Source organism: Aquarana catesbeiana, linkage group LG04 (assembly GCF_042186555.1).
Source record: "Aquarana catesbeiana isolate 2022-GZ linkage group LG04, ASM4218655v1, whole genome shotgun sequence".
NCBI lineage: Eukaryota > Metazoa > Chordata > Amphibia > Anura > Ranidae > Aquarana > Aquarana catesbeiana.
Window position 1 is genome coordinate 420338554 of NC_133327.1, and position 26699 is coordinate 420365252.

The 26699-nt window shown below is 45.1% G+C and overlaps 1 protein-coding gene across 4 annotated transcripts in view; it reads left to right on the plus strand.

Moving 5' to 3' along the window:
* The window catches only part of PEX7 (peroxisomal biogenesis factor 7), a 504207-nt gene that overhangs the window by 336359 nt on the left and 141149 nt on the right, over positions 1 to 26699 (plus strand). For all 4 annotated transcript variants that reach the window (XM_073627348.1, XM_073627345.1, XM_073627347.1 and 1 more), the window contains exon 8: positions 26080 to 26135. In XM_073627348.1, coding sequence (XP_073483449.1) covers positions 26080 to 26135 — 56 coding nt within the window. The remainder of the gene's footprint in view (positions 1 to 26079; positions 26136 to 26699) is intronic.

A 26699-nucleotide genomic window follows, 5' to 3' on the forward strand; every position in this document is an offset into this window, starting at 1 on the left:
TGGTAAAACATCAGCAGGACAATGAGTGAGGGTGAATCTCTCTGTTGGAGCCTAGATAGTGGTAAAAATCTAGAAGTCACATCACACAAATCTAAACGCAGAGGAAAGCCAGCACTCCCAACCATGTTCCAGAATTACCATTTACTGACGCCATATATCAGCAAAAAAACACCAATGTTTCAAGAGTATGCTGTGCCCTTTTCTCAATGTAACAGAGACAAATGCCAACAGTTATGTGAGACTATACAGTACATGCACACAATATACTAACTACTCAAAACCAGAAACAAGTGTTGTCATACAGGTTGTCTGTTTTAAAGGTCACAATGCACAAACCCAGGATCATGTTGCAGCTGTGTCACTGGCATAATTCTAGCCCATCCGGGGGGGGGGGGCAATGGGGGAATTGCCACCCCCTGAGAAATGTGTTGCCGGGCGGGTGAGAGAGCGGGCGTCTCTGCTAGCAGCTCCGCGGGCGGGTGAGAGCGGGCGGCTCCGTGGCGCCTCCACGGGCGGCTTCATGGTGGGTGAGAGAGCGGGCGGGCGGCGCGGTTTGCGGGCGGGCCGGTTGGCTCAGTGTGTGTGTGTGTGGGCGGGTGAGAGTGAGAAAGCAGGCTCAGTGTGAGCGCGCAGCTGGCCAATCAGCTAGCCGGGGGGCGGAGGAGCAGAGAGATGAGATCATCTCTCACCGCCCCGCGCCTGCCCTGCTTCCCTGCAGTAACTTCTACCCTCACTGTGCAGGCAGCGTGGACAGCAGAGAGATTACATTATCAAGAGACGAGCAAAACACCACCTTAGCAGGCAAGTGACAATCCGCAAGGTGTGGCAGGTGACGTAGCAAGTGATAATCCGCAATGCGTGGCAGGTGACGTGGCAACTGACAATCTGCAATGTGTGGTAAGTGACAATCCGCAATGTGTGGCAGGTGACGTGGCAAGTGACAATCCGCAATGTGTGGCAGGTGACGTGGCAAGTGACAATCCGCAACATGTGGCAAGTGACAATCCGCAAGGTGTGGCAGGTGACGTGGCAAGTGACAATCCACAAGGTGTGGCAGGTGACGTGGCAAGTGACAATCCGCAAGGTGTGACAAGTGACAATCTGCATCTAGTGGCAGGCAAGTGACAATCCGCAACGTGTGGCAGGTGACGTGGCAAAGTGACAGTCCACATGTGGCAGGTGACGTGGCAAAGTGACAATCCGCAAGGTGTGGCAGGTGACAATTCGCAACATATGGCAGGTGCCGTGGCAAGTGACAATCTGCATCTAGTGGCAGGCAAGTGACAATTCGCAATGTGTGGCAGGTGACGGTGGCAAGTGACACACTCAGGGTTCCCACTGATTCTGCATTATGGTGAGTTGAACCATTTCATTTTATACTACAATGTAATAATAGAAATAATGCGCTTCAATCATCCTGACACCATAACAACCAAGGTGCATTCAAACACTTGCAAACAATACTGAGCTCTGGTGCGTTTAGCACTCGAAAAGCATTGTATGCAAATCATTAAAGCTTTTTTAAACTCTGTTATGAATTTGGTTTGGCACTCCCAATTGGATTTAGGTCTGGACTTTGACTGGGTCATTGTAACACATGAATATGCTTTGATCCAAACCATTCTATTGTAGCTCTGGCTGTATGTTTAGAGTCGTTGTCCTTCTGGAAGGTGAACCTCTGCCCCAGTCTCAAGTCTTTTCCAGACTCTAACATGTTTTCTTCTAAGATTGCCCTGTATTTGACTCCATCAATCTTCCCATCCACTTTGACCAGCTTCCCTGTCCCTGCTGAAGAAAAGCATCCCCATAACATGATGCTGCCTCCACCATGTTTCGCGGTGGGGATGGTGTGTTCAGGGTGACGTGCAGTGTTAGTTTTCCGCCACACATAGCATTTTACTTTTAGGCCAGAAAGTTCAATTTTGGTTTCATCTGACCGGAGCACCTTCTTCCACATGTTTGCTGTGTCCCCCACATGGCTTCTCCCAAAATGCAAATAAGAATTCTTATGGCTTTCTTCTTGCCACTCTTCCATAAAGGCCAAATTTGTGGAGGGAACAACTAATAGTTGTCCTGTGGACAGATTCTCCCACCTGAGCTCTGCAGCTCCTCCAGAGTTACCATGGGCCTGTCATAAACCAGATGTGACCAGAACTGTGTGACTGCGACAGAGTGAACCAGACATAAATAGGTGAAAGTAAGTTTATTAAAGTAAATGCATATAAATGTGAACACACCACCAATACAAACAGAATGAACAAACCAAACAGTGATAATAAACCAACCAGCATATATAGCAAAAGGGAGTATCAGAATCGTAGTCAAGCCAGGCCAGGGTCATAAACAGGAGATCAGCAGATGGGGGGCCAGTAGTAAACAGACAGGGAACAAGATGAATGGGATCAGGCTGCAGGGCAAGGATCCAGGTATACAGGAACAGATACAAACAGGTTCAGGATACGGGATAACAGATAAACAGGCTGCAGGTCAGGGCACAAGGACAATACCAGGGCAAGGTGTGTGTGCACTTGCCGGGTATTTATACTCATCTCAATCAGACTCAGGTGATGCCTGATTGCAGGAGATGATGTCGGCCCCACACTGCCAGGAACCACCCGCTGGTGGACGCCAGTACTGCGGCCCAAAGTTCACATAATACTACTAACAGGGGAAAGCTCCCCTGGCAGTTCCAGACTGCCAGGAGACACCTGCTGGTGGACCACAGTACTACACACCAAATATCAGGCAGTATCATCAGCGGATGGAACCTTCCCTGATAGTACCCCCTAAAAGGAGTGGCCTACGGCCGCTCCAGCTAGCTGCTGCTGGGACAAGTCCATGGCATCAAGCTGGACACCGGGCAGAGTCACACTAAGCTGGGTATTAAGACAGTCCAAGGTATCAAACCAGGCGATGAGCAGCTCAAGCTGGGCAGCAGGCGTAGATGTAACAAGCTCAGCAGCAGGCACAGGCACATCAGGCTGGGTAGCAGACCAGGGCAAATCAGGCTCGGTAGCAGACAGGGGCACATCAGGCTGGGTAGCAGACAGGGGCACATCAGGCTGGGCAGCAGACAGGGACACATCAGGCTGGGCAGCAGACAGGGACACATCAGGCTGGGCAGCAGACAGGGACACATCAGGCTGGGCAGCAGACAGGGACACATCAGGCTGGGCAGCAGACAGGGACACATCAGGCTGGGCAGCAGACAGGGGCACATCACACTGGGCAGCAGGCACGGGCACATCACGCTGGGCAGCAGGCACTTCAAGCTGGGCTGCAGGCTCCGGGCCATCGAGCTGGGCAGCAGGCTCCGGGTCATCGGGCTGGGCGGCAGGCTCCGGGTCATCGGGCTGGGCGGCAGGCTCCGGGTCATCGGGCTGGGCGGCAGGCTCCGGGTCATCGAGCTGGGCGGCAGGCTCCGGGTCATCGAGCTGGGCGGCAGGCTCCGGGTCATCGAGCTGGGCGGCAGGCTCCGGGTCATCGAGCTGGGCGGCAGGCTCCGGGTCATCGAGCTGGGCGGCAGGCTCCGGGTCATCGAGCTGAGCGGCAGGCTCCGGGTCATCGAGCTGAGCGGCAGGCTCCGGGTCATCGAGCTGGACAGCAGGCACTGGGACAGCAGGCCGAGCAGCGAGCACCATAACAGCAGGCTGGGTAACAGGCACCGGCTCAGCGAGCTGAGTAATGGGCCCCGGCCCAGTGGGCTGGGTAACGGGCACTGGCCCAGAAAACCGGGTGATGGGCACTGGCATGGCAGGCTGAGACACGGGCACTGAAACTTCAGGCTGAGGCTGGGACACCAGATCTTCAGGCTGGAACACCGCATCTTCAAGCAGGGACACAGGCATCGGAACTTCAAGCGGGGACACAGGCATCGGAACTTCAAGCGGGGACACAGGCACCGGAACATCAGGCTGGCACACTGGCACCGGAGCTTCAGGCTGGAACATGGGCATGGGAACATCAGAATGGAGGGCAGGCACCGAGACATCAGACTGGAAGGCAGGCATGAGACATCAGGCTGGAAGGCAGGCACCGAGACATCAGGCTGGAACGCTGACTCTGGCTCTTCAGACTGGACTGCCGGCTCTGGCTCTTCAGACTGGAACGCTGGCTCTTCAGACTGGAACGCTGGCTCTGGCTCTTCAGACTGGAACGCTGGCTCTGGCTCTTTAGACAGGAACACTGGCTCTGGCTCTTCAGACTGGAACGCTGGCTCTGGCTCTTCAGACTGGAACGCTGGCTCTGGCTCTTCAGACTGGAACGCTGGCTCTGGCTCTTCAGACTGGAACGCTGGCTCTGGCTCTTCAGACTGGAACGCTGGCTCTTCAGACTGGAACGCTGGCTCTGACTCTTCAGACTGGAACGCTGGCTCTTCAGGCTGGAATGCTGGCTCTGGCTCTTCAGGCCGGAACGCTGGCTCTGGCTCTTCAGGCCGGAACGCTGGCTCTGGCTCTTCAGGCTGAAACGCTGGCTCTGGCTCTTCAGGTTGGACCGCTGGCTCTGGTTCTTCAGGCTGGACCGCTGGCTCTGGCTCTTCAGGCTGGACCGCTGGCTCTGGCTCTTCAGGCTGGACCGCTGGCTCTGCCTCTTCAGGCTGGACCGCTGGCTCTGCCTCTTCAGGCTGGACCACTGGCTCTGGCTCTTCAGGCTGGAACACTGGCTCTGGCTCTTCAGGCTGAAACGCTGGCTCTGGCTCTTCAGGCTGGAACACTGGCACCTCGGGCTGGGATACTGGCACCGGAACTTCAAGCTGGGACTGATTGGTGGGTGTGGAGGCAGATTGGGTTAATGGCGGGATCGTTTTGGTTGGCTTAGCCACTGAAGCTCTGTAGGTGACTGCAGGATTGTAGGTAAGGGGTGCAGCAGACTGGAAAAGAGGATTGGGATATGGCAGAGAAGAGGTAACATTAGCTGGGGGAAGTTCTTGTGGGTTTGTAGGCAGCTGAGAAGAGGCAGGTGGGTTGAATGCAGGATAGGTACAGGGAGCAGAGACAGGATATGAGTATTTGGTTGGGAGCAGCGTATACTGGGCTGCAACTGAGGTTGACATGGGTGATGGGGAAACATACATTTGGGTAGGCTGGTGTCTAATGGCAGAGGTGGTTTGTTTGGCTGGGGCTGATTGCACCATGTCAGACCATGCCGAAAGTATAGATTGTTCAAACTGTAGTTTTAAATCTCCCTGTCTAACAAAAGACTGAGCAGACACAATGCAGTCAGCAATCACCTGTGGGGAACAGGCTGAGTAGTGCTCACAGAAATCGTCAGGATCATCTTCAAAAAGCCACAATAGGGATACAACCTGATTCACGTTAAAAGGAGGAGTGAAATCATCATGGCCCTCTGGAATACAGGACAGGGCCAGCTCAGTACAGATCTTGATCAAAGGCTGCACCTCCCCAAACAATATATAACCCTGATCGACCAGGGAGTGAGCCAAACGGATAGTTGCTAACATCTGGTCACTGGACCATCCTTTCAAAGTCTGGCGGCAATAATCACTCTTTCAGATGCCAGCAGAGAAAAATAAATAACCTCATCTGCATTCATGTTTGCAACCAAACTGAATAAAAATGGTTCCCCTGTGCAGCCACTTCTGGTCAGGGATGGCCCTGGTATTCTGTCATAAACCAGATGTGACCAGAACTGTGTGACTGCGACAGAGTGAACAAACCAGACAACCAAACAGTGATAATAAACCAACCAGCATATATAGCAAAAGGGAGTACCAGAATCGTAGTCAAGCCAGGCCAGGGTCATAAACAGGAGATCAGCAGATGGGGGGCCAGGAGTAAACAGACAGGAAATGAGATGGAAGGGATCAGGCTGCAGGGCAAGGATCCAGGGATACATGAACAGATACAAACAGGTTCAGGATACAGAAATCAAGGTTCATATCAGGATAAAAGATAAACAGGCTGCAGGTCAGGGCCTAAGGACAATACCAGGGCAAATATTAGGCAGTGTCATCAGCGGATGGAACCTTCCCTGACAGGGCCTCTTGGCTGCTCCTCTGAGTAATGCTCTCCTTGCCCAGCCTGTCAGTTTAGGGGGACGGCCATGTCTTGGTAGGTTTGCAGTTGTGCCATACTCTTTCCTTTTTCGGATGATGGATTGAACAGTGCTTCGTGAGATGTTCAAAGCTTGGGATATTTTTTTTATAACCTAACCCTGCTGATGTGTTCCTTGGTCTTCATGATGCTGTTTATTCACTAAGGTTCTCTAACAAACCTCTAAGGGCTTCGCAGAACAGCTATATTTATACTGAGATTAAATTACACACTAATTAGGTGACTTCTGAAGGCAATTAGTTCCACTAGATTTTAGTTAGGGTATCAGAGTAAGGGGGGGTTGAATACAAATGCACGCCGCACATTTTTTAGTTATTTATTTGTAAAAAATTTGGAAAACCATTTATCATTTTCCTTTCACTTCACAATCATGTGAGACTTTGTGTCTATTTATAAATCATTAATTTACACATTTGTGCAGGCTGCCTAATTATGGCCATTATTTCTGTAATATATTAATTCATATGATCTTCAGCTCCATATAGTGGCCAAAATGCAGTATTTTTTCTCTTATTTCAGAAAAGTATATTGCATTTTGGCCACTAGATGGAGCTGACGATCATAGGAATGAATCTTTTACAGAAATCATGGCCACAATTTGTGCAGTCTCCATGAATGTGTGTGACATTCATCCAACAAATGTTTTATAAACAGACCTGAAAGTGTATGCTAGGGCAACAAAAAATTTAAAAAAAGTTTCTTCCATACATGCACATTTCCCTGTGTTTTAGCTCTTTGAAATCATTGCAGGTACAAAAGAATACCTGTTGATCTGCAGAAAATCCAGTGTGCTTCTAACTTTGAGATGACAACTCTATGCCTTTGTGGCACCGAAATTCTATCCAGTGTTTTCACCCCTGTCTGTCCCTCTCCACATGCCTACATTGATTTGATTTCCAGCAAAACAGTGCTGCTGCAATGACTCCCAAGACCCTGCCCACACACTGTGTGTAGGTAAAGGACTATTGAGTGATGTAGGAACTGAGCTCCCATCAACTGCAACTGCAATAATTTTATATTCCAGGTGATGATGTCACTTGGAGTAATACAAGCTGTTTTACAAATGTACTGTATAATAAGGGGCACAGGATGAGCAATGTAGTGTTACGTTTCTGCCTCCAGGAGATTGGACATCGGCAAACAAAGCTGTAAAGACAAACTAGTGTAGCCCCTTACACTCCCATTATGCTTCAGTTTTATGCTAGTGTCCTGGGAGAATAGACCTCTCTCCTCAGAGAGAAGCAAGCTCTGTCTTACTTTTTATGCTTTTTTTTCTAGCAAGCTAGTTTAGTTGCTGCAGAGGGAATTCATTTTGCAGCTATATTTTATTGGCTGATCCTTGGCATAGCCTTGGGGACTGTACCCAAACCCCACTCAGAGCAAGAATAGGGGGCTGGCCTTTAATGTGTCCTGAAAGCAATGCTGAGGCACTCTCCTTGACACCTATGGTGTAACTTGTGGGTCAGCTTTAGAGTGCTGTATAGGTCAAGGGCCGCAATACCACCTGTCTGGTGGAACCCTGTCCCTAAAGACACCATAGGGAGTATGGCCACCAGGAAGTCCAAGGTTACCTGGGTTACACATGACCTCTGGTTTTTGCCTAACCGCTTCTAGCTTTCCATGCTTGGAGGGGACTTCAGGATGTCTTAGGACCACCAATTGGGAAGTCAGGGCTTTTCCCTTGTGGGAGCCTGGTGTGTGATTTACTACTCTGGGGAGTCCCCGAAGGGGTTAAATTCCAAGACTTCAACACTCTTGGTCTCAGGCCAGCAGAGGGAAGAAAAGTAACACAATTTTTGATACTGGTGCCCAGTATCAATTACTGCCTGTGCATGTTCCACATGGAATCAACAAGGTCAGGTATTGCCTACTAAGTTTGCATAGCCACTTTTTAGAACGTCATACCACACATGCATGTACCATTTTCCATGGCACAAGTGAAGCTTCTCAACCTTTCTGCCATCTTTTCAGCTGCACCCAAACCACAATCCTCTTGGACCTTCTCTTTGGCTCCCTGCTGTCTTACAGTGATAAAGTCACAGCCAGCAAGGTGCAAGGGCAGCAATCCTGTGGGCCTTGCCAACTTACGATTCACAGACAGTTTTGCGGGGGGCCTGCAGTTTACCTCCAAAAGGACCTGGCACCAATAGTCTGGACTGCTGGCCCATACAAGAGTCTCAACACTCCTCATACACTACTTTAACTTCTTCAGAAATGACTCCCTCCCTTGTATTATCCAGGGAGGAATTCTCTGCTAATGAGGACATTTTATTAATGTTAGTTGACTGCAAATGCAGGAGCTGCAAGCATGCACGCATGCCCTCTCCTGCAGAGTCAATATCTGATGTCTGTAGCGACATCTGCTTCTGGGCAGTCTGCTGAGGGTAAGGAGGAATGTTCTCTGTCCTTGTTTGATGAATTGGTACATGAATAGTCTGAGTCTGATGTCATAATTTGAAAACTTACCATATCAGTGCTTATTGACTCAGTGCTCATGTGTCTAAACTTGAAACTATAGCTAAGGTTACCAGCCTGGTTTCTATTAAAAGCCCACAGCCTGTTAATATCCCTCCTGTACATTTACTATTGCAACCTGTTTCATACAGTGACTGGTGTAATCCATAAAAATACCTTTACTCCTCGCTTATACTTTGCCTAGCCATGTCCCATCGAAGAGGGTTTTCCTAAATCCTCCTCGATGGGTGGGCGGCTCCCCAGTTTGGCAGCTCTGGACCACTCACACACAGCCGGCATCTCCCCGAGGCTTATTGAAGCTGCAGCTGACGCACAGCGCTCGTCAATCCCTCCACATAGACCTCCTGGCTGTGCTCCTGTGACACTCATATTGAAGCTCCCACCCGCTCTAGCACTCACATTGTTCACGCTAGTTTTTAGTGTTTTTTACCTCACATACTGAATGAATTCTTATGCTGCTTAAGGGTTGACTTGGCGCTTCTCTCTCCTCTCGCCTCGCCTTTTTTTTAAGACACGTTCCCTTCCCTTCTCCCAGGCCTTTACAGTGAAGCCTGGGGCTTAGTTTTGCTGTACATCCTGGACTCCCTAATTCAAACCTGAGAGTATGTCCTCCTTCCAATGAGGGGTGTTCCCACTTGTCAGAGTGGGGGGCGCCTGTTGGACATTGTTGACACCTGGTCTTAGGACATTTTAGATATATAGGTTGAGAATGTGGTTTTCAGGGTCTACAGGATAAAATTCCAAACTCTGCCTATGCCCCGCTTCATGTTGTTAAATCTGCCGTTTTCACTGCAAAGACTAAGGTACCTCCACGCTACCTTGGTGCACCTCCTATATCAAGAGGTCATAACCATTGTTCCAGAAAAGGAAAGGTCCCCACACTTTTACTTAAACTTGTTGACTGTTTCCAAACCAAAAGTGGGCATTCTCCCCATTCTAGATTTAAAGGTTCTGAAAACATTTATTTAGATACAAAAACTCTGCATGGAATTTACCAGCTCAATCATTGTTTTCCTACATCCAGGGCACTTTCTGGCTACTTCCATGTCCCTATATTTCCGACACATCAACATTTCCTGTGTTTTGCGGTGGTCACTGAACATTACCAGTTCCTTGATCTTTCTTTTGGTCTATCTACTACACTTTGGGGTTACATAAAGGTTCTATCTCCTGTACTTGCTTTGCTTCATTTTTTGGGCATTCATATAGTAGGATATAGTAGGATATCTGAAAGACTTTTTACAGGGAGAACAGACTCATCCCTGGAAATACCTTGGCCTTCTTGTGGATACTTCTCTATACAGGTTCTTCTTTCTGCATAAAAAGCTCCAAACACTCTACTCCTATGTTTGGACACTACAATGTGCTTTTTAATGTGAAATGTGTAAATATTAGGGGTGCGCCGAATGTAAATTTTGGTGCTGAAACCGAAAATGAAGGATGCACTAGGCCGAAAACTGAAACTGAAAATGACAGTTTTTAAAAAATATTTATATTTTTATATATTATATTCAACTTTTTAATTAATATCATCAATTTAAATTAATATGAATTTATTGTTGGCCATTATTGGCACCTTTAGTGCGAGAAAGGTCAAGAAAAATGCAGTCTGCAGTCTCTAAACATCTCTTGTATCATGTCCTCAGTCTCTGACCATCTCTTGTATCATGTCTGCAATCTCTTACTTAAACACACTGCTAATAGTATTAGAAAAATTTCGCTTTGGTGCACCTCTAGCAGACATGATACAGGAGATGGTCAGAGACTGCATGCATGATACAAGAGATCAATGCAGCTTTACCAGTGCCTGTCAGATGCAGCCTACCTGTGCCCAGCATCCTCACTAGTGCCCATCAGATGCAGCCTACCTGTGCCCAGCAGCCTCAATAGTGCCCGTCATATGCAGCCTGCCAGTGCCCAGCAGCCTCACCAGTGCCTGTCATTTGCAGCCTACCTGTGCCCAGCAGCCTAACCAGTGCCCATCATATGCAGCCTACCTGTGCCCAGAAGCCTCACCAGTGCCCATCATATGCAGCCTACCAGTGCCCAGCAGTCTCACCAGTGCCCCTCATATGCAACCTACCAGTGCCCAGCAGTCTCACCAGTGCCCCTCATATGCAGCCTACCAGTGCCCAGCAGCCTCACCAGTGCCCATCATATGCAGCCTACCTGTGCCCAGCAGCCTAACCAATGCCAATCATATGCAGCCTACCAGTGCCCAGCAGCCTCACCCGTGCCCATCATATGCAGCCTGCCAGTGCCCAGCAGCCTCACCAGTGCCTGTCATATGCAGCCTACCAGTGCCCATCATATGCATCCTGCTAATGCCCAGCAGCCTCACCAGTACCCATCATATGTAGCCTGCCAGTGCCCAGCAGCCTCACCAGTGCCCGTCATATGCAGCCTACCTGTGCCCAGCAGCCTCACCAGTGCCCATCATATGCAGCCTACCTGTGCACAGCAGCCTCACCAGTGTCCATCATGTGCAGCCTGCCAGTGCCCATAGGCCCCACCAGTGCCCATCATATGCAGCCTGCCTGTGCCCAGCAGCCTAACCAGTGCCAATTATTTGCAGCCTGCCTGTGCCCAGCAGCCTAACCAGTGCAGTCATATGCAGCCTACCGGTGCCCAGCAGCCTAACCAGTGCCAATCATATGCAGCCTGCCTGTGCCCGGATCAGCGGCATTCTCCGTGTGTCACGGAGCTGGATTTAAATTACCCGAGTCGCAGTAACAATGTCCCGCCTCCTGTTATCACGTCACCCTGATTCAATGTCCCAACATTGGATCAGTGTGCCATCTGTCACAGGAGGCGGCACATTGTTACTATGGCCTGGGCTATTCAGCTCCATGACACACGGAGATAGTGGCAAGGAGGGAGTGTAGGACTGGTGTGGCATTGATGACACTCACGCAATGGACGGCACCCGTGGCGGACCAGGCACCCTTTCGGTATCAGCTGTTTTTTTCTTTTGGTCGAAAGAAAAAACACTGTTTTTGGACGATAAATTTCGGTGCACCTCTATTAAATATATGTTAAAGGTGTAAAAACATTATTTAACAAAGCAAACAAAAAAATAGTTTTGATAGTTTATAAAATAGAAGTAAATAAATAAAAAATCAGCAGGAAAGCAATAATTAATTTAAGGAGAATAAGGCTGATTAGAGTAAATTAAAGGCGTAAAGTCAGAAGGTTTTTTTTTTATCCTAATGCATTCTGTGCATTAAGATAAAAGCCTTCTATGTGTAGCAGCCTCCCCAGCACCCCCTAATACTTACCTGAACCCCATCTCTGTCCAGCGATGTCCACAAGTCCCTCAGCCGTCCCTCCTGATTGGCTGAGACACAGCAGCTGCGCCATTGGCTCCTGCGGCTGTCAATCACAGTCAGTTAGCCAATTGGGAGATGGACACACAGAGCTGCAGCTCGGCTTGGGTGCCCCCATAGCAAGCTGCTTGCTGTGGGGGCACTCGACTGGAGGGAGGAGTCAGGAGCAGTGAAGAGGGACCCAAGAAGAGGAGGATCCAGGCTGCCCTGTGTAAAACCACTGCAACAGAACAGGTAAGTATGATGTGTTTGTTATTTAAAAAAAAGACTTTACAATTACTTTAAGGTTGGGTTCACACTGGTGCCATGCGAGAAACCCTGAGAATCCAGTGCGGCTTCCCACATCACACCTGTATCACCGGCGGTTTACACTGCCCTATGCGAACCGCTGGAAATGCCAATACAAAGTTAATGACAGCAGTGCGAACTGGGAATTTGGACAGGAATCGGATCGCATGGGTGTGAACACCCATGCGATCCGATTCTGGTGCGGACAAAAAAAGGGTCCTGCACAGTTTTGGTCCAAATGCGATGCAAATTCTCTATGGCTGAATTTGATTGCACAGACATGTGATCTGCACAGCAGTGCGGTGCGAATCACATGCGATGTCTGACATCACACAAGTGTGAACCGGTACTAAGGGTTAATGAGGGGTTAAACAGAGGAACAATTTAATATAAACCAAAAAAAAAAACTTTTTTTTTACTTGACAAGGTTGCTTTAAACTGGCTTCATTTACAGACCGAAGTTCATCCCTTTGATCTGTAAATGAACAGAAAGATACAATGTTTCTTTTTATCTCTTTCAGTGCTGACCAATGTTGTTGATAAACATTGCTGGCTGCTTTTTTTTTGACAGTTGTGAGCAGGGAACTGCTCTGCACTTGTTACATGAATCGTGGAAATGCCGTGTAGAGGGTTTAATCGAGATCATGATCTTTTAACGATTAATCATGCAGCTCTGCCGCTTTTTCTTTTTCTCCTTAGTTAATTCCTTTTCACAGGGTGGTGTTCACATATTTCCCCCTATACATTCCCTAGTGACTCCTTGGAATCTCAACTGCTTCTGTCAGTTCTCTAGAAATTGCCCTTTTAACCTATTAGGGATATTCCCTTGCCTGTTTTTCACTCACGAGGTTGCCTTCCTCATTGCCATTGCTCTTGTGCTACATGGATAAGGTTTTCTTTAGAGCCCTTGCACACTAGGGCGGGGGGCGGCGTCGGCGGTAAAACGCCGCTATTATTAGCGGCGTTTTACCGTCGGTATGCGGCCGCTAGCGGGGCGGTTTTACCCCCCGCTAGCGGCCGAGAAAGGGTTAAATACCACCGCAAAGCGCCTCTGCAGAGGCGCATTGCCGGCGGTATAGCCGCGCCGTCCCATTGATTTCAATGGGCAGGAGCGGTAAAGGAGCGGTATACACACTGCTCCTTCACCGCTTCGAAGATGCTGCTGGCAGGACTTTTTTTACCGTCCTGCCAGCGCATCGCTCCAGTGTGCAAGCCCTCGGGGCTTGCACACTGGGATGACAGCAGCGGCACTTTCGGGGCGGTTTGCAGGCGCTATTATTAGCGCAATAGCGCCTGCAAACTGCCCCAGTGTGCAAGGGCTCTTAGGCCTAAGGCCTCTTCTTCCCAAGGTGGTTTTTTCCTTTCACCTTAACCAGGACAATGTTCTCCCATCTCTAGGTCCTGTTCCATGAAATCCCAAAGGAGATTTGCCTCCACTGTCTGGATGTGGTATGCACTACAACTTTTTAGACAGACTTTTTTGTCATTTCCAAGAGTCCTTGCAGTGGACAACCTGCTCTTGTTCCACTATCTCCAGGTGAATTTAGAAGCTCATCATTCTAGGCTATAGACTTTGAAGCATGATTTCACCTTTCTCTGCTAGTTTAGTTAGTGCTCACTGGGCTTTTCAGCAAGAGGGCATCTGTTTTTATCAGGTGGATATTTGGACCTCATCTCATGTCCACTTCTGTTTTAAGGTTCTTCAGGTGGCTGTGTAAGCTCCATTGAGCACCTTCTGTTAACCTGTTGTTCATTTGGGTCTGTTAGAGTTTCTTTGCTGTATTACCCACCCCTCAGTTGAACTGCTTTTGGATGTCTGATTGTATTCTATTTTATCCTTATAGCACCTGCAGCGTCACAGAGGTATGTTACAAAGACAAAACCTAGTAAATTGTTCCTACAAAGCGTTCACTTTTAAAATAACTAAACTTGAATGCATGAGCTGCTGAATGCCCTAGACATAAATATACTGGATTCCTTTATGTACAACGAAAGAACTCCTCTTTAGCATTGAGGAACACTCATTCACAAAGTATATTTTGATTACATCCCTTTTTTTTTAGCATGGTAAAGTCAATAGTGACATCTGGCCCTTACTACTGTAAATGATCAGCAGGGCCTGCTGGGAATATGAAGCAGCTCTGGAAAACCAATACTTGCAGTCACATACTTATTTGTAAGGAATGACATGATTTTTCTTTGTTTTTTTTTTTTATCAACTATGGCATTTATGTTTGAAGTGTATCTAAATTCAAACATTTTTTTTGTATAGAATAGGTAAGAACCCCTTTTGGTTTCTGGGCAAAGCAAAGATGGGTTAAAATCACACAGCTGTTGAGATGCTGCATTTTTCTTAAAGCCTAACTCCAGTAATTTTTTTCGTTTTGAATCAGAAAGTGGGGAAAAGTTAAAACTTCTGTCAGGGATTTATTTCTGTTTGTGACCCTATTGGGGAGACTTTCCCTTACTTTTTGTCCCTAAACGAATTCAAAAATTTGGGTTGGCACCCTACAATATGTGGAGTAATGGGAAAAGGACCCTGGCAAAACAGTACTGGGGACAGATCTGGTATATTACGTCTCATTGTTCAATAAATACCTCAGGTTTAGGTTGGGTTCACACTAGTATGAATTGGATGCGGGTTTCCCTGCATCCAATTCGCACAGCAGGAGATTGTGACCGGTTCTCTATGGAGCCGGTTCACATATCTCTGCAGTGGTTTCGGTGCGATTTTAAAAAATTTGAGCTGAAATCGGACCTGAAACAGTGAACGAGGACACACCGGACTCCTGCTGTGAGCCTCAGCCTGCTCATATGTGAACCCAGCCTAAGAATCCAGTCTTAAGTTACTCATGCACTGGTATATTGTCCCACAACAAGTGGCAAAGTTCATCCCTTCAGTGTCAGGATTTTGCTTTAACAGCTGCCAGACTTTTACATATATGGTGGACCTGTCCTAATATCAGAAGATTTTGAAGAGGGTTATACTAACTGGGGAGAAATATAAAAAAAAAAATACTAAAGCCTTCTACACACTAGCAGGGCTGAACGAAAAAAAAAAAACACAGCTGAGGAGGAGCCGCTGTACTATCTATGCGATGTACTAACTATGCTCACTCCGGTCAGAATGCTGATTGGGAGCCGATAGGCAGACCTTTTATCGGTCATGCCCCTTTGACATAAGCCAGCCAAACAGCCGGCTTCAGTCAGACCGGCTGTAGTACATATGGGCTGAATGTTGCCCGGTTTCTACTGAACTATGCCGCCCGACATTCAGCTCGTGTGTACTAGGCTTAAGGATGCTCTACCGAATTTGAAACTCAAGCACTGTTTAAAAACCAAGTTCATCTTCCTTACTTTTAAAGGTGTGTGGACCTCCTGGATAGAACATTACTTTCCCAGGGACTTTGATCACTTGCTACCGACCATCTGGCGATCCCACAGGACTAGCTCTCTACCCCTCACCTACCTCATCTCTCTAGTGTGTCCTACTTTTCTCTTACTTCTCTTCACAATCTACTCTCCTAGTTGGTGACTAAAGCACAGCTAAGGTTAACAGAAAAGCACCGCTCAAATGCTGTTGTGTAATCCACCTGCTGGTTCCACAGCTGACAGGTGCTGCCTGCTGTTAGAGCATTTCTGACTCAATGTGTAACTGCAAAAGAAGTTGCAGATCCTGTGCACTGCAATCATAAACCACAAAAACCATTATTCTCAGGAAGGCTTCAGCTACGTCTACCACCCATCAGACATGTGTTTTACCCACTAAGGACCCTACGATTAAGCACTTATCAGGGGGAAACGCGTTAGCTGGTGTGTCTAATGGGTGAGAGATGTAGCTGAAGCTTTCCTGAGAGCACTGTTTTTTGTGGTTCATCATGTGGTGTGTGGGATCTGCAACTTCCTTTGCAGTAGCACAGCCAAGATGTTTTATTTGACTCTCCACTAGAATCTACCGGATGTGGATTACAGTTGAGGCCTTTTCAATGCCAGACTAGTATTGTTCAGTGCACAAAGGGTCCTATAGAATAGGTCAAATTGATGCATTATGTTTGTTTTAAAGTTTACCTGTATTTAAACTGGCCTTTCAAAACTGGCTGCTCAATGCAGTAGCCGGCATCCTCAGATATCTGCTGGTAGTTGCACTTTTTTACAGTTTTCCACGAGCCATGAAACCTGTGGCACTTCTTTATGTGATTGCCAATTGTAATCAAAACACTAAGCCAAAGTGCAGAAACAAAAAACCACTGGCATGCAGTCAGCTGTAATACATTTGTAATATACTGTATGTCGTATGTACCCCCTCTAACTTAGCCAAGGTTTAATGCAAAGGAATGCTTAACTTAGTCCTGTCTCCTGCAGGCTTCTTCCCCATTGTGCCTCCAGTGCCACAAAGCCACTTCTCTTTTCTGGTTGTGCGACCACCCCTTCTCAGACGTTATCATGTACAATGCAGGACTAATGGTGCTGCATTGTACATGTTGACATTGAGAGCCTCCCAACATTGTGGGAGCATAGGAGAGAGCAAGCTCCCAGGGTTGCAAGGAATAAGGTAAGTAGTCCTCTATTTTAAACCTAGGCTAAATAAGCATTTAAACCTTGCCATCTGGGAGAGGGTGGGGGGAACATACTACTAATATTTTACAGCAGACTGGAGTCACACTTTGAGTCCCCTGTAATTACTAAATGTCAGATTTCTCTAACAAAAAAACAATTTCACCGGGGAAAATTTCAGAAGGTTTTTATATAAATTTCCTTGTTAATTCAACTTTTGATGTCCTTTATATAAAATTTACAAACGGTGATAACCCATAAAAACCAATCAACCAGCATCTTTCACTGCAAGGTGAGAATTGTCTGTTTGCAATGGATTATTGTACTTTGTTCATCATCAAATCTCTGTGAAGGCCATTGTGGGTTTTTTGTGTAAATGTTTGTTCATTGAGTCTATAAGTTTACCAGGAGGTCAAAAGCATATTGAAGAATTCTACTTGAGTAACAAGCATTTGAGTTGAGTAATTGTTTCACAGCATTTGCATTCTCCCTGTGCTTGTGCTACTTTTGGGTACTCTGGTTTCCTCCCACGCCTACAAGACACACCTGTAGGTTAAAGTGATTGTAAACAATCACCCTGTAAAACAACCCATTCAGTTTAAAACTGAAATGAAAGTAAAAATATCTGTGTATAGATATTAAAAAAAAAAACATGATAAATACCCTTTTTTCCTTCTTTTATAAGTGTTTACATAATCTCTGTTCTCAGCTGCATAAGATCTGGGGGAGGAGAAGCAACAGGACACTGAATGCTGTTCATGGATGGGTGGGGGTGGCAGGATAAGTCATTGGAGGAGGAGGAAAGCAGGAGGACTAGCAGCAACACCAGGGATTTCACACAAAGGAATTGTGACAGAACTAGCCGGAAGAGAGACTTTTGGAGGGCACTGAATGCTAGCCTCTTGCCGATTGATCGTGGGCCCTGGCATTTGGGGGAACGGTGCTCTTTGTGAGCTGTATGCCTGGGGACCCTTGAGGTGGTATTACTGTGGATTCGGGTCCTGGTCCCCCAGGACACACAGACTCTGGGGACTCTGGATTTGCCATATTAGAAATAGTGGCTGATTCATAATGCTGGGACAGATACTGTTAGGAGATGCTGATGTAAATTCCAGCCACCTGTCTGTCTGTTGCCTGCTAGAATGTGTATTGTAAATAAGTCTCTAGTATGGGATCTAAGAGTAATTAGATCCCCATTGTTGTTTGTGTTAATTAACTCTGCTATTGTGATAATGTTGATTGGGTTTTCTGAGCTACAAGATGGCCAGTCTGGCCTAAAGGTCATGTCTGAGTCATCTAGGCTGTCTAAAGGGATGAATTAATTAGCCCATGTTAATTAGGTTAATTAGGTTACAGGTGTATTGTTAGAGTAATATGAGCACCTCCTCTTTTACTGCATAAAAGAGACTGTATTCCTGTCAATAAAGAGAGATTCCTGGTTGAACTTACATACAGCCTGCCTGGTGTTTGTTCTGAGCTATCACAACTGGGTTAGAACGGCACATAGCTGTAGTTCTAATCCCGGAGCATCGGATGACCGAACAATCAGATGTTGCGATCTGCAATCTGATTCTATAGCAGCAGAGGAGTGTCGGGAGAGTGGAACCGAGCGAGCAAGTGGCTCGTTACAGGAAGAAATATAAATAAAACAGGATACTTTTCCATTCAAGTACATGGTACAGCAGGCACATATCAGAAATATGAAATACTGGGGTAACAAACATTATAGAACAACACAAAAGTAACTCTGTGATGCACTGAATCGGGCATCAAATCTCGCCCTACTGCAGTTGGAATGGACAGTTGCCGGAGTGGTAAAGTGATCTGACAGCTGTCCCGCGAATTCAGCCTAATTGGCTCAACTGAGTGTGTCCAAAATAGCTGCCCCAAGCAGGTGCTAATGATCATCATTTTCATATGAAGGTTGAAACACAGTCATTAACTGAAACAGCTGTTTATGAGGCTTATAACTGGGTGAGGAACAGCCAAACTCTGCTACTAAGGTGAGATTGCGGAAGGTTCATGCCACAGGTCATATACCATGGTAAGACTGAGCATAGCAACATGAGACAAGGTAGTTGACACCAGCAAGGTCTTTTCCATGCAACTGGGGTTTCAAGGCATGCTGTTTAAGCTCTTTTGAAGACGCACTAAGATATGGGCACCGATGAGGACCATAGGAAACTTAATTCAGCAGATGTAAGACACATCCTGCTTACTTTCCTTCGACATCAGAAGATATCTAGCAGTGCCATCAGCACAGAACTGGCGTAATCCAGTGGGGCCTAGGTACACCCATCTACTGTCTGTAGAAGTCTGGCCAGAAGTGGTGTTCATGGAAGAACTGTGGCCAAAAAGCCATACCTCCAACATGGAAACAAGGCTAAGCAACTCAACTATGCATGAAAACATAAGAACTGGTGCAGAAAAATGGCAGCAGGTACTCTAGATTCATAAATCAAAATTTGAAATATTTGGCTGCAGCAGGAGGCAGTTTGTGCACCGAAGAGCTGCAGAGATATAAAATAATGAGTGTCTGCAGGCAACAGTGAAGCGTGGTGGAGGTTCCTTGCAAGTTTGGGGCTGCATTTCTGCAAATGGAGTTCTAAGAAATACAGGCAGATATTTATCCATCATGCCATACCATCAGGGAGGCATGCGATTGGCCCCAACTTTGCTCTGCAGCAGAACAATGACCCCAAACATACAGCCAATGTCATTAAAGCGGTGTTAAACTCGAAACGAAAAATTTATTGTATTGCAGCTTGACAATCACTATATGTGGTGGCTGCATTCGTTTTCTTTTCTATGGCTTTTCCCCCTCTGTTTTAAGTGATCTGACCAGTTACATACCTCCTTTATTATTGAGACACAGCTCTGGAGGAATGAGCATAGGAAGCATGGTAGACAGCATCATTGTCAGTCTGGGGGTAGGGTAGTGTTAAAGTGGTTGCAAAGGCAAAGAGATTAAAAAACTTTCTGTACGCAGCAGCCCCCCTATTACTTACCTGAGCTCCCTCTCATGCCAGCGATGTTGCACAACGTGCAGGGACTCTCTTTCTTGAGACACAGCAGTGGTGCCATTGGCTCCCACTGCTGTCATTCAAAGTCAGTGAGCCAATTAGGAGAGAGGGGGCAGGGACACAGAATAGCGGATCGGCCCAGGTTCACCCCATAGCAAGCTGCTTGCTGTGGGGGCACTCAGCAGGGGAGAGCGCCGGCAAGGGACCCGAAAAGAGGAGGATCAGTGCTGCTCTGTGCAAAACTATTGTACAGAGCAGGTAAGTATGACATGTGTGTTACTTTTACAGATAAAAAAACAAGAGTTTAGTATCACTTTAAATGTACTAGCAGATTTAGAGCCACTAACAAATTGAAGCCAAACTCCAGCTCACACTTTATAATCACTTGCATCATTTTGCTATAAAGGTTTTGCATGCATGTATAAAATCTGATCGTTTTAATCACCCCTTCCGGTGTTAAGTGGTTTGTCTCATCCATGTAGACTGATACATTCTGCTGGAGAGTTTGTGCTGTGAAATACAACAGACTTGCTGGCTGAAATACCAGATGAAAATAGAAGAAAAAAAGGCTAAAAAGGGAAACTAATGCAGCCATCACATCTAAGAATTGATAAGCTGCAATATAATAAATGTTTGCTTTTAGGTATAATACTGTTTTAAGAACTATCTTACCCCTTCATGCCTAAGCCTTTTTCTGACACTTGTTGCTTACAAGCTAAAATCAAAATTTTTTGCTAGAAAATTACTTAGAACCCCCAAACATTATATATATTTTTTATCAGAGACCCTAGGTAATAAAATGGTGTTTGTTGCAATATTTTATGTCACACTGTGACAAAAAAAAAACAGTAAAGTTAGCCCAATTTTTTTGTATAATGTGAAAGATAATGTTATGCTGAGTAAATGGATACCTAACATGTCATGCTTTAAAATTGTGCACACTCGTGGAATGGCAACAAACTACGGTACTTAAAAGTCTCGATAGGCAACACTTTAAAAATTTCTACAGGCTACCTATTTAGAGGTACAGAAGGAGGTATTGTGCTAGAATTATTGCTCTCACTCTAATGATCACGGAGATACCTCACATTGTTCGGGTCTTCGGCCAGCCGGTGGAAGTGCTGGCTAGTGGCTCGGGCCTCCCAGTGAGGTGTGAGAGCCTGGGCGAACCGCAGGAGGTGAGGGGACATCCCCTCCCGCTGCAGGCATCACCCCGATACGACCCCTTAAATCCAAAGGCTGCATATTTGCCTTACGTTGGTGTGAAGGGGTCAAGCATAATGAAGAACAAGGTGTCTTGGAAGGCCTGGTTCACACCTATGCAGTTTGCTTTTAATCTGTTTCTGCAATGCTTTTTGCAGTGCGTTTTGAGTTTTTGCACACGCATTTGTCATGTGGTTTTTGATGCGTTTTGCATTTTTTTATGCTTTTTTTTTTTTTAAGGCGAGATGTTTTTGTTGTTAGGCAGATTAAAAAACGTATCACATGCATTTCTGCAACATGTCCATAAAATGCCTCTCATATTGCAGTATATCCAACTCAATTTATTGTTTAAAAAGTATTACACTCACTTGATTAATAATTATCCCTTTCATGACTAAGCCTATTTTTGAAATTTGGTGTTTACAAGTTAAAGTCCGTATTTTTTGCTAGAAAATTACTTAGAACCCCCAAACATTATGTATATTTTTTTAGCAGAGAATCTAGAGAATAAAATGGCGATTGTTGTAATATTTTATATCACACGGTATTTGTGCAGCGGTGTTTTAAACGCAAATTTTTGGAAAAGGTACACTTTCATGAATTTAAAAAAATCCAAACAGTAAAGTTACCCCAATTTTTTTGTATAATGTGAAAGATGATGTTACGCCGAGTAAATAGATACCAAACATGTCACGCTTTATAATTGCACGCACTCGTGGAATGGCAACAAACTACGGTACCTAAGAAATTCGATATGCGATGCTTTAAATTTTTTTTACGGTTACCAGGTTAGAGTTACAGAGGAGGTCTAGTGCTAGAATTATTGCTCTCACTCTGACGATCGCAGCGATACCTCACATGTGTGATTTGAACACCGTTTACATATGCGTGCGCAACTTCCGTATGCGTTTTCTTTGCTGCGCGGGGGCACTTTAAAAAAAATTTTTTTCTTCTTATTTATTTTATTTATTTTTAAATTCATAAATTGTGTTTAACCGGTTCAATACAGGGCATTTTCACCCCCTTCCTTCCCTGGCCAATTTTTAGTTTTCAGCGCTGTCGCAATTTAAACGACAATTGCGCGGTCATGCAACGTTGTACCCAAAAAAAATTTACGTCCTTTTTTTCCCCACAAATAGAGCTTTCTTTTGGTGGTATTTGATCGCCTCTGCGGTTTTTATTTTTTGCGCTATAAACAAAAGAAGAGCGACAATTTTGAAAAAAACACAATATTTTTTACTTTTTGCTATAATAAATATCCCAATTTTTTTTTTTAAAAACAAATTTTTTCCTCAGTTTCGGCCGATACGTATTCTTCTACATATTTTTGGTAAAAAAAAATCGCAATAAGCGTATATTGATTGGTTTGCGCAAAAGTTATAGCGTCTACAAAATACGGGATAGATTTATGGCATTTTTTAAAAAAAAATATTTATTTATTTTTTTAGCGGCGATCGCGATTTTTTTTTCGTGACTGCGACATTATGGCGGACACATCGGACACTTTTGACACACTTTTGGGACCATTCACATTTATACAGCGATCAATGCTATAAAATTGCATTGATTACTGTGTAAATGTGACAGGCAGTGAAGGGGTTAACCACTAGGGGGTGGGGAGGGGTTAATATGTTTCCTAGGGAATGCTTCTAACTGTAGGGGTAGGGGACGTACAAGGGGAGGAGACCGATCAGTGTTCCTCCGTTCTGGGAACACAGATCGCTCTCCTCTCACCTGACAGGCTGTGGATCTGTGTGTTTACACACACAGATCCATGGTCTGGCCCGCTTAACGGGCAATCGCTTGTGCCCGGCGGACATCGCGCGCGCCCCCTAGACGGCCGGGAATCCCAGGACGTCATATGACGTCCACCCAGGATGGGAGATCCCATCCCACGACGTCATATGACTATATGTGGGTAGGGAAGTGGTTAAAAAAAAAAAAATTTGATGACTTTTATTGCTGTCACAAGGAATGTAAACATCCCTTGTGACAATAATAGGTGGTGACAGGTACTCTTTATGGAGAGATCGGGGGTCTAAAAGACCCCCCATCCCTCCTTTACACTTCAAAGCATTCAGAACGCCGAAAACGGCGATTCTAAATACTGTGTACTTTTTTAAAACCGGTGCAATTGGCAGCCGAGTAAACGGGAAGTGACGTCATGACGCCGCTTCCGCGTTTACAATTTGCAGGCTGGAACGAAGCCGTCCACAGCTTCGTTCCAGCCCGCCCCCAGCCGCCGGAGGCATCGGATTGGTCACCGAGCCTCCGGATCGACCGGGAGGCCCGGTAAGAGCGGCGGGAGGCGGCGGGAGGGGGGACGTCCCCTCCCGCTGCTCCGGTATAACAGCCGAGCGGCTGTTTTATCGGTTGTTATACACGGATAGCCAATCGCCCGCTGTAAACATCGGTACCCGGATGATGCCTGCAGCTGCGGGCATCATCCCGGTATAACCCCCGAAAGCCGAGTACGCTCATCTGCGTACGGTCGGCGGGAAGGGGTTAAATCAATAATAAAAAATGCATGTCAGTATATCCCAGTGTTACCAACCAGCAAGATCCCCATCCCGATGTGCGATAACATCACACATCTCCAACTCCTCCTCTCAAGAGTGATGACAATGTAATTTGCTGACAAAACACAAAGGGGCATTGGAGACATGATGTCATCACGCATCGGGATGTGGCGGCCATTTTGCTGGTTGGTAACGCTGGGATATACTGACTCAAGTGAGTGTAATACTTTTTAAACAATAAATTAAGTTGGATATACTGCACTGAGAGGCATTTTATTCTTCTTTACATTATTGGGGAATCATCGGAGAAGCTGATTATGAGCGTACCTAGGAGAAGGGTGGCAAAATAACCCTATGGGAGATCTTTCCAGGGTTGTTCTCAGACTGTGCATTTGACCTTCTTATGTGCAGGTCCACTTTTGATGGTAAGCAACAGTGTGTTCGGGTGACGGTGGTAGTTTTTCCTTCCCTTTGGAGCACCCAGCTGTGAGTTGTTTAAGCTGTTTCTACCAAGCACTTTTGGATTCATTTTGGAAAGGACTCTTATTCCCCTTATTTTATGTTTTAAAATATTAGATGTGGACATCTGATTGCGTTCTTAGCGCTGCACTTCTAGTGTATTAATGTATGTTAATGGCCAGTGGCAGATACTGGAGACCAAGGCTAATGTTGACCACTGTCCTATGTTTTGGAATGACAAAATATGCTATTGTACGAGGGACACAGACATATTCTGGTATGACCAATGATAACTACATTCTCCTGTAGACCATTCAATAATGAGTGTATGACCATTTGTCATCATTGGCCTACACACAGTCCAATTAAAGATAGACAAGGTCTGAAATCTACCATTTGTAGATATTCCGTATGTGCATGTGTAGCTCATACATTCCCTATGTAAACTGGAGTGGGATCCACTGCTGCCTAAAAGGAATGGCAAACGTTTTCATGTTTTTGTACAGATGACTGAACTAAAGAAATTAACACTTGTTTATTTATTAGGTGTCAATTGGTTCATCTCACCTTGAGTTATCATTTTTTTGCATGGAACCACAGTATTTGAATGCTAAGACTTTGGTTCATCATAGGAACACATGTTTAATCATGTAAAAGAGGGAAATAATTGTAGAATGGATTTAACATGCTGCTTGGGGCACTGCATCTGTCAATAAGTTACTTTTTTTTTCATTTGTGTTTGTGCCAGATAATGTTGTAAAGGCCATACGGACTGATGACAAATATAGTAAATTACCAGATTTTTGTTTTTCTCGTTTTAATGTTTTACTCTGGGCATTTCCAGTTAATTAGATGCTTTACTGTGTGAATATGTACACTCTGGAGCTAGCTCCAAAACGTCCCTTTGGTTAACTGGATACTGTTTTACAGGAATAATCACGTGTCTGAGGAATACTTAAAATGACTTAAACAAAAAAGTATCATTTGCAGGTATTTAGTGGGCACCAAAATGTGGGGCCATGCTGATCTTCAAGGCTGCAAACCTTTCTGGTAGTGTAAAAGTTTGTGCTCCCTACTGCCTCCAACTTATTCCTTTTGGACCATCACTTTGATGCTTCACTCGACTATTCAAAAGTTTAGTAAGCAGGCTGGGGTGAGCAAGCTTTATCACAACCAAGAAGTGCCTGCTTTGGCAATCACAATAGCTCAACATTCGAAGTTGGGATTTGCACGTTTTGCTTTTAGCACGAGTACCAGGTTTGCAAATTGTACCTTAAGTAACTCCATAGATTTAGACATTTAACTTTAAGTTACCCCATCATGGAGGTAAGTCAAGACTGAAAGAGCTGGCTCCCTTCATTCTCTTTTTATTTCAGCAACAAATTAGAATTACAGCTGTTATATAGGTCTGGTGAGAATTATATGTAAAGAATTTACACCTCTTATTATTCTGGAGGTTAACTCCTTCTGGTAAGCGTGTGGACTTATTTGTGGTGTTAGAGCACCGGATCTGCATAATTCTATGGCACATGTGGTTCACCAGTTATATGGAATATTCACAATATTAACTGCACTGTTTTTTTCATATTTGAGCTTGAACACATATACTGTGTGTGTGTGATATATATATATATATATATATATATATATATATATATATATATATAAATTATTATTTTTTTGTTCATGTGGATTGGTTTTGATTGTAATTTAAAGGGACAGCTCACCTTTTTATGTTTTTAAGTTGTACATGTGTTAACACATCCTGACACTAGTTAGCAGCTTTCCTTACTTTATTGTATTTTCATTTTACTTTTTCCAAGTTTAATATGAATTAGTTAATTCAAACACTTAATATTTTACACCGACCACAAGGAGTATCGCTTGCATTTATATGTAAAGAATTTACAAGCTAATTTGCTGACAAATATAGGTCCACATAGCACACATGAAGGCCGATCTACGATATAGAGATTTCTGTTAAATTAAATCTGTGCTAAGAAAAAAACACAGGCTGTTGTAAACCTTTCCATTTTCAGGAGTCTTATTGACAGCCATAATCTGTGGCAATGTCTTGAGACCTTACACATTTGTAATAAAAAAAAAAAAAAAAAAAATGGTTGACTTGCTTAATTAATTGCATGTCTTTTTCTTTTAGTTTTCACCCTTTCAACCAAGTGTTTTGGCATCATGCTCCTATGATTTCACCGTGAGGTAGGATATTTTTTCAATATTAAAACATTTATCCATCTTAATATTCAGCGTTCTGCTCTGGCACATTGTAGTGTTATTACTGGGTCCCTGGAGCCTTTTGTGTTTTCTGTACTCCTCATTTCTGTGTACAGTATTAATTGGATTCACAATGATAACAGCTCTTGCGAAGGTAATTTCCTCTGACAGGTGCTATTATAAACATTTTCCCACAGTTTTAAAGGGTGACGTTCAACATGCACATATAACTGATGAATTGCTATGTGCAAGTTTTAATTACGGTAGAAAATTACATTTGCTTTTATGTAATAAATGTAGGTCTCAAAGCTATATATGAATTTTGGGTGCTTATATGAGTGCATCCAAAGTTTGTGCTAGCAGTAACAGTTCCTGTATATTGCCTCCAAGGACGTCATTGATGTCGCTGACTACTAGTCTGATAGTATTGATGGTAAACAAACCGATCAAAGAACTCTGAAAGCCTCCTTTCTCATTGTGTGTCATTTAGTATCTGTAGTAAGATCATTATAGTATTTTTTCAGGTCCTATTAAATGCCAAGTCCACTT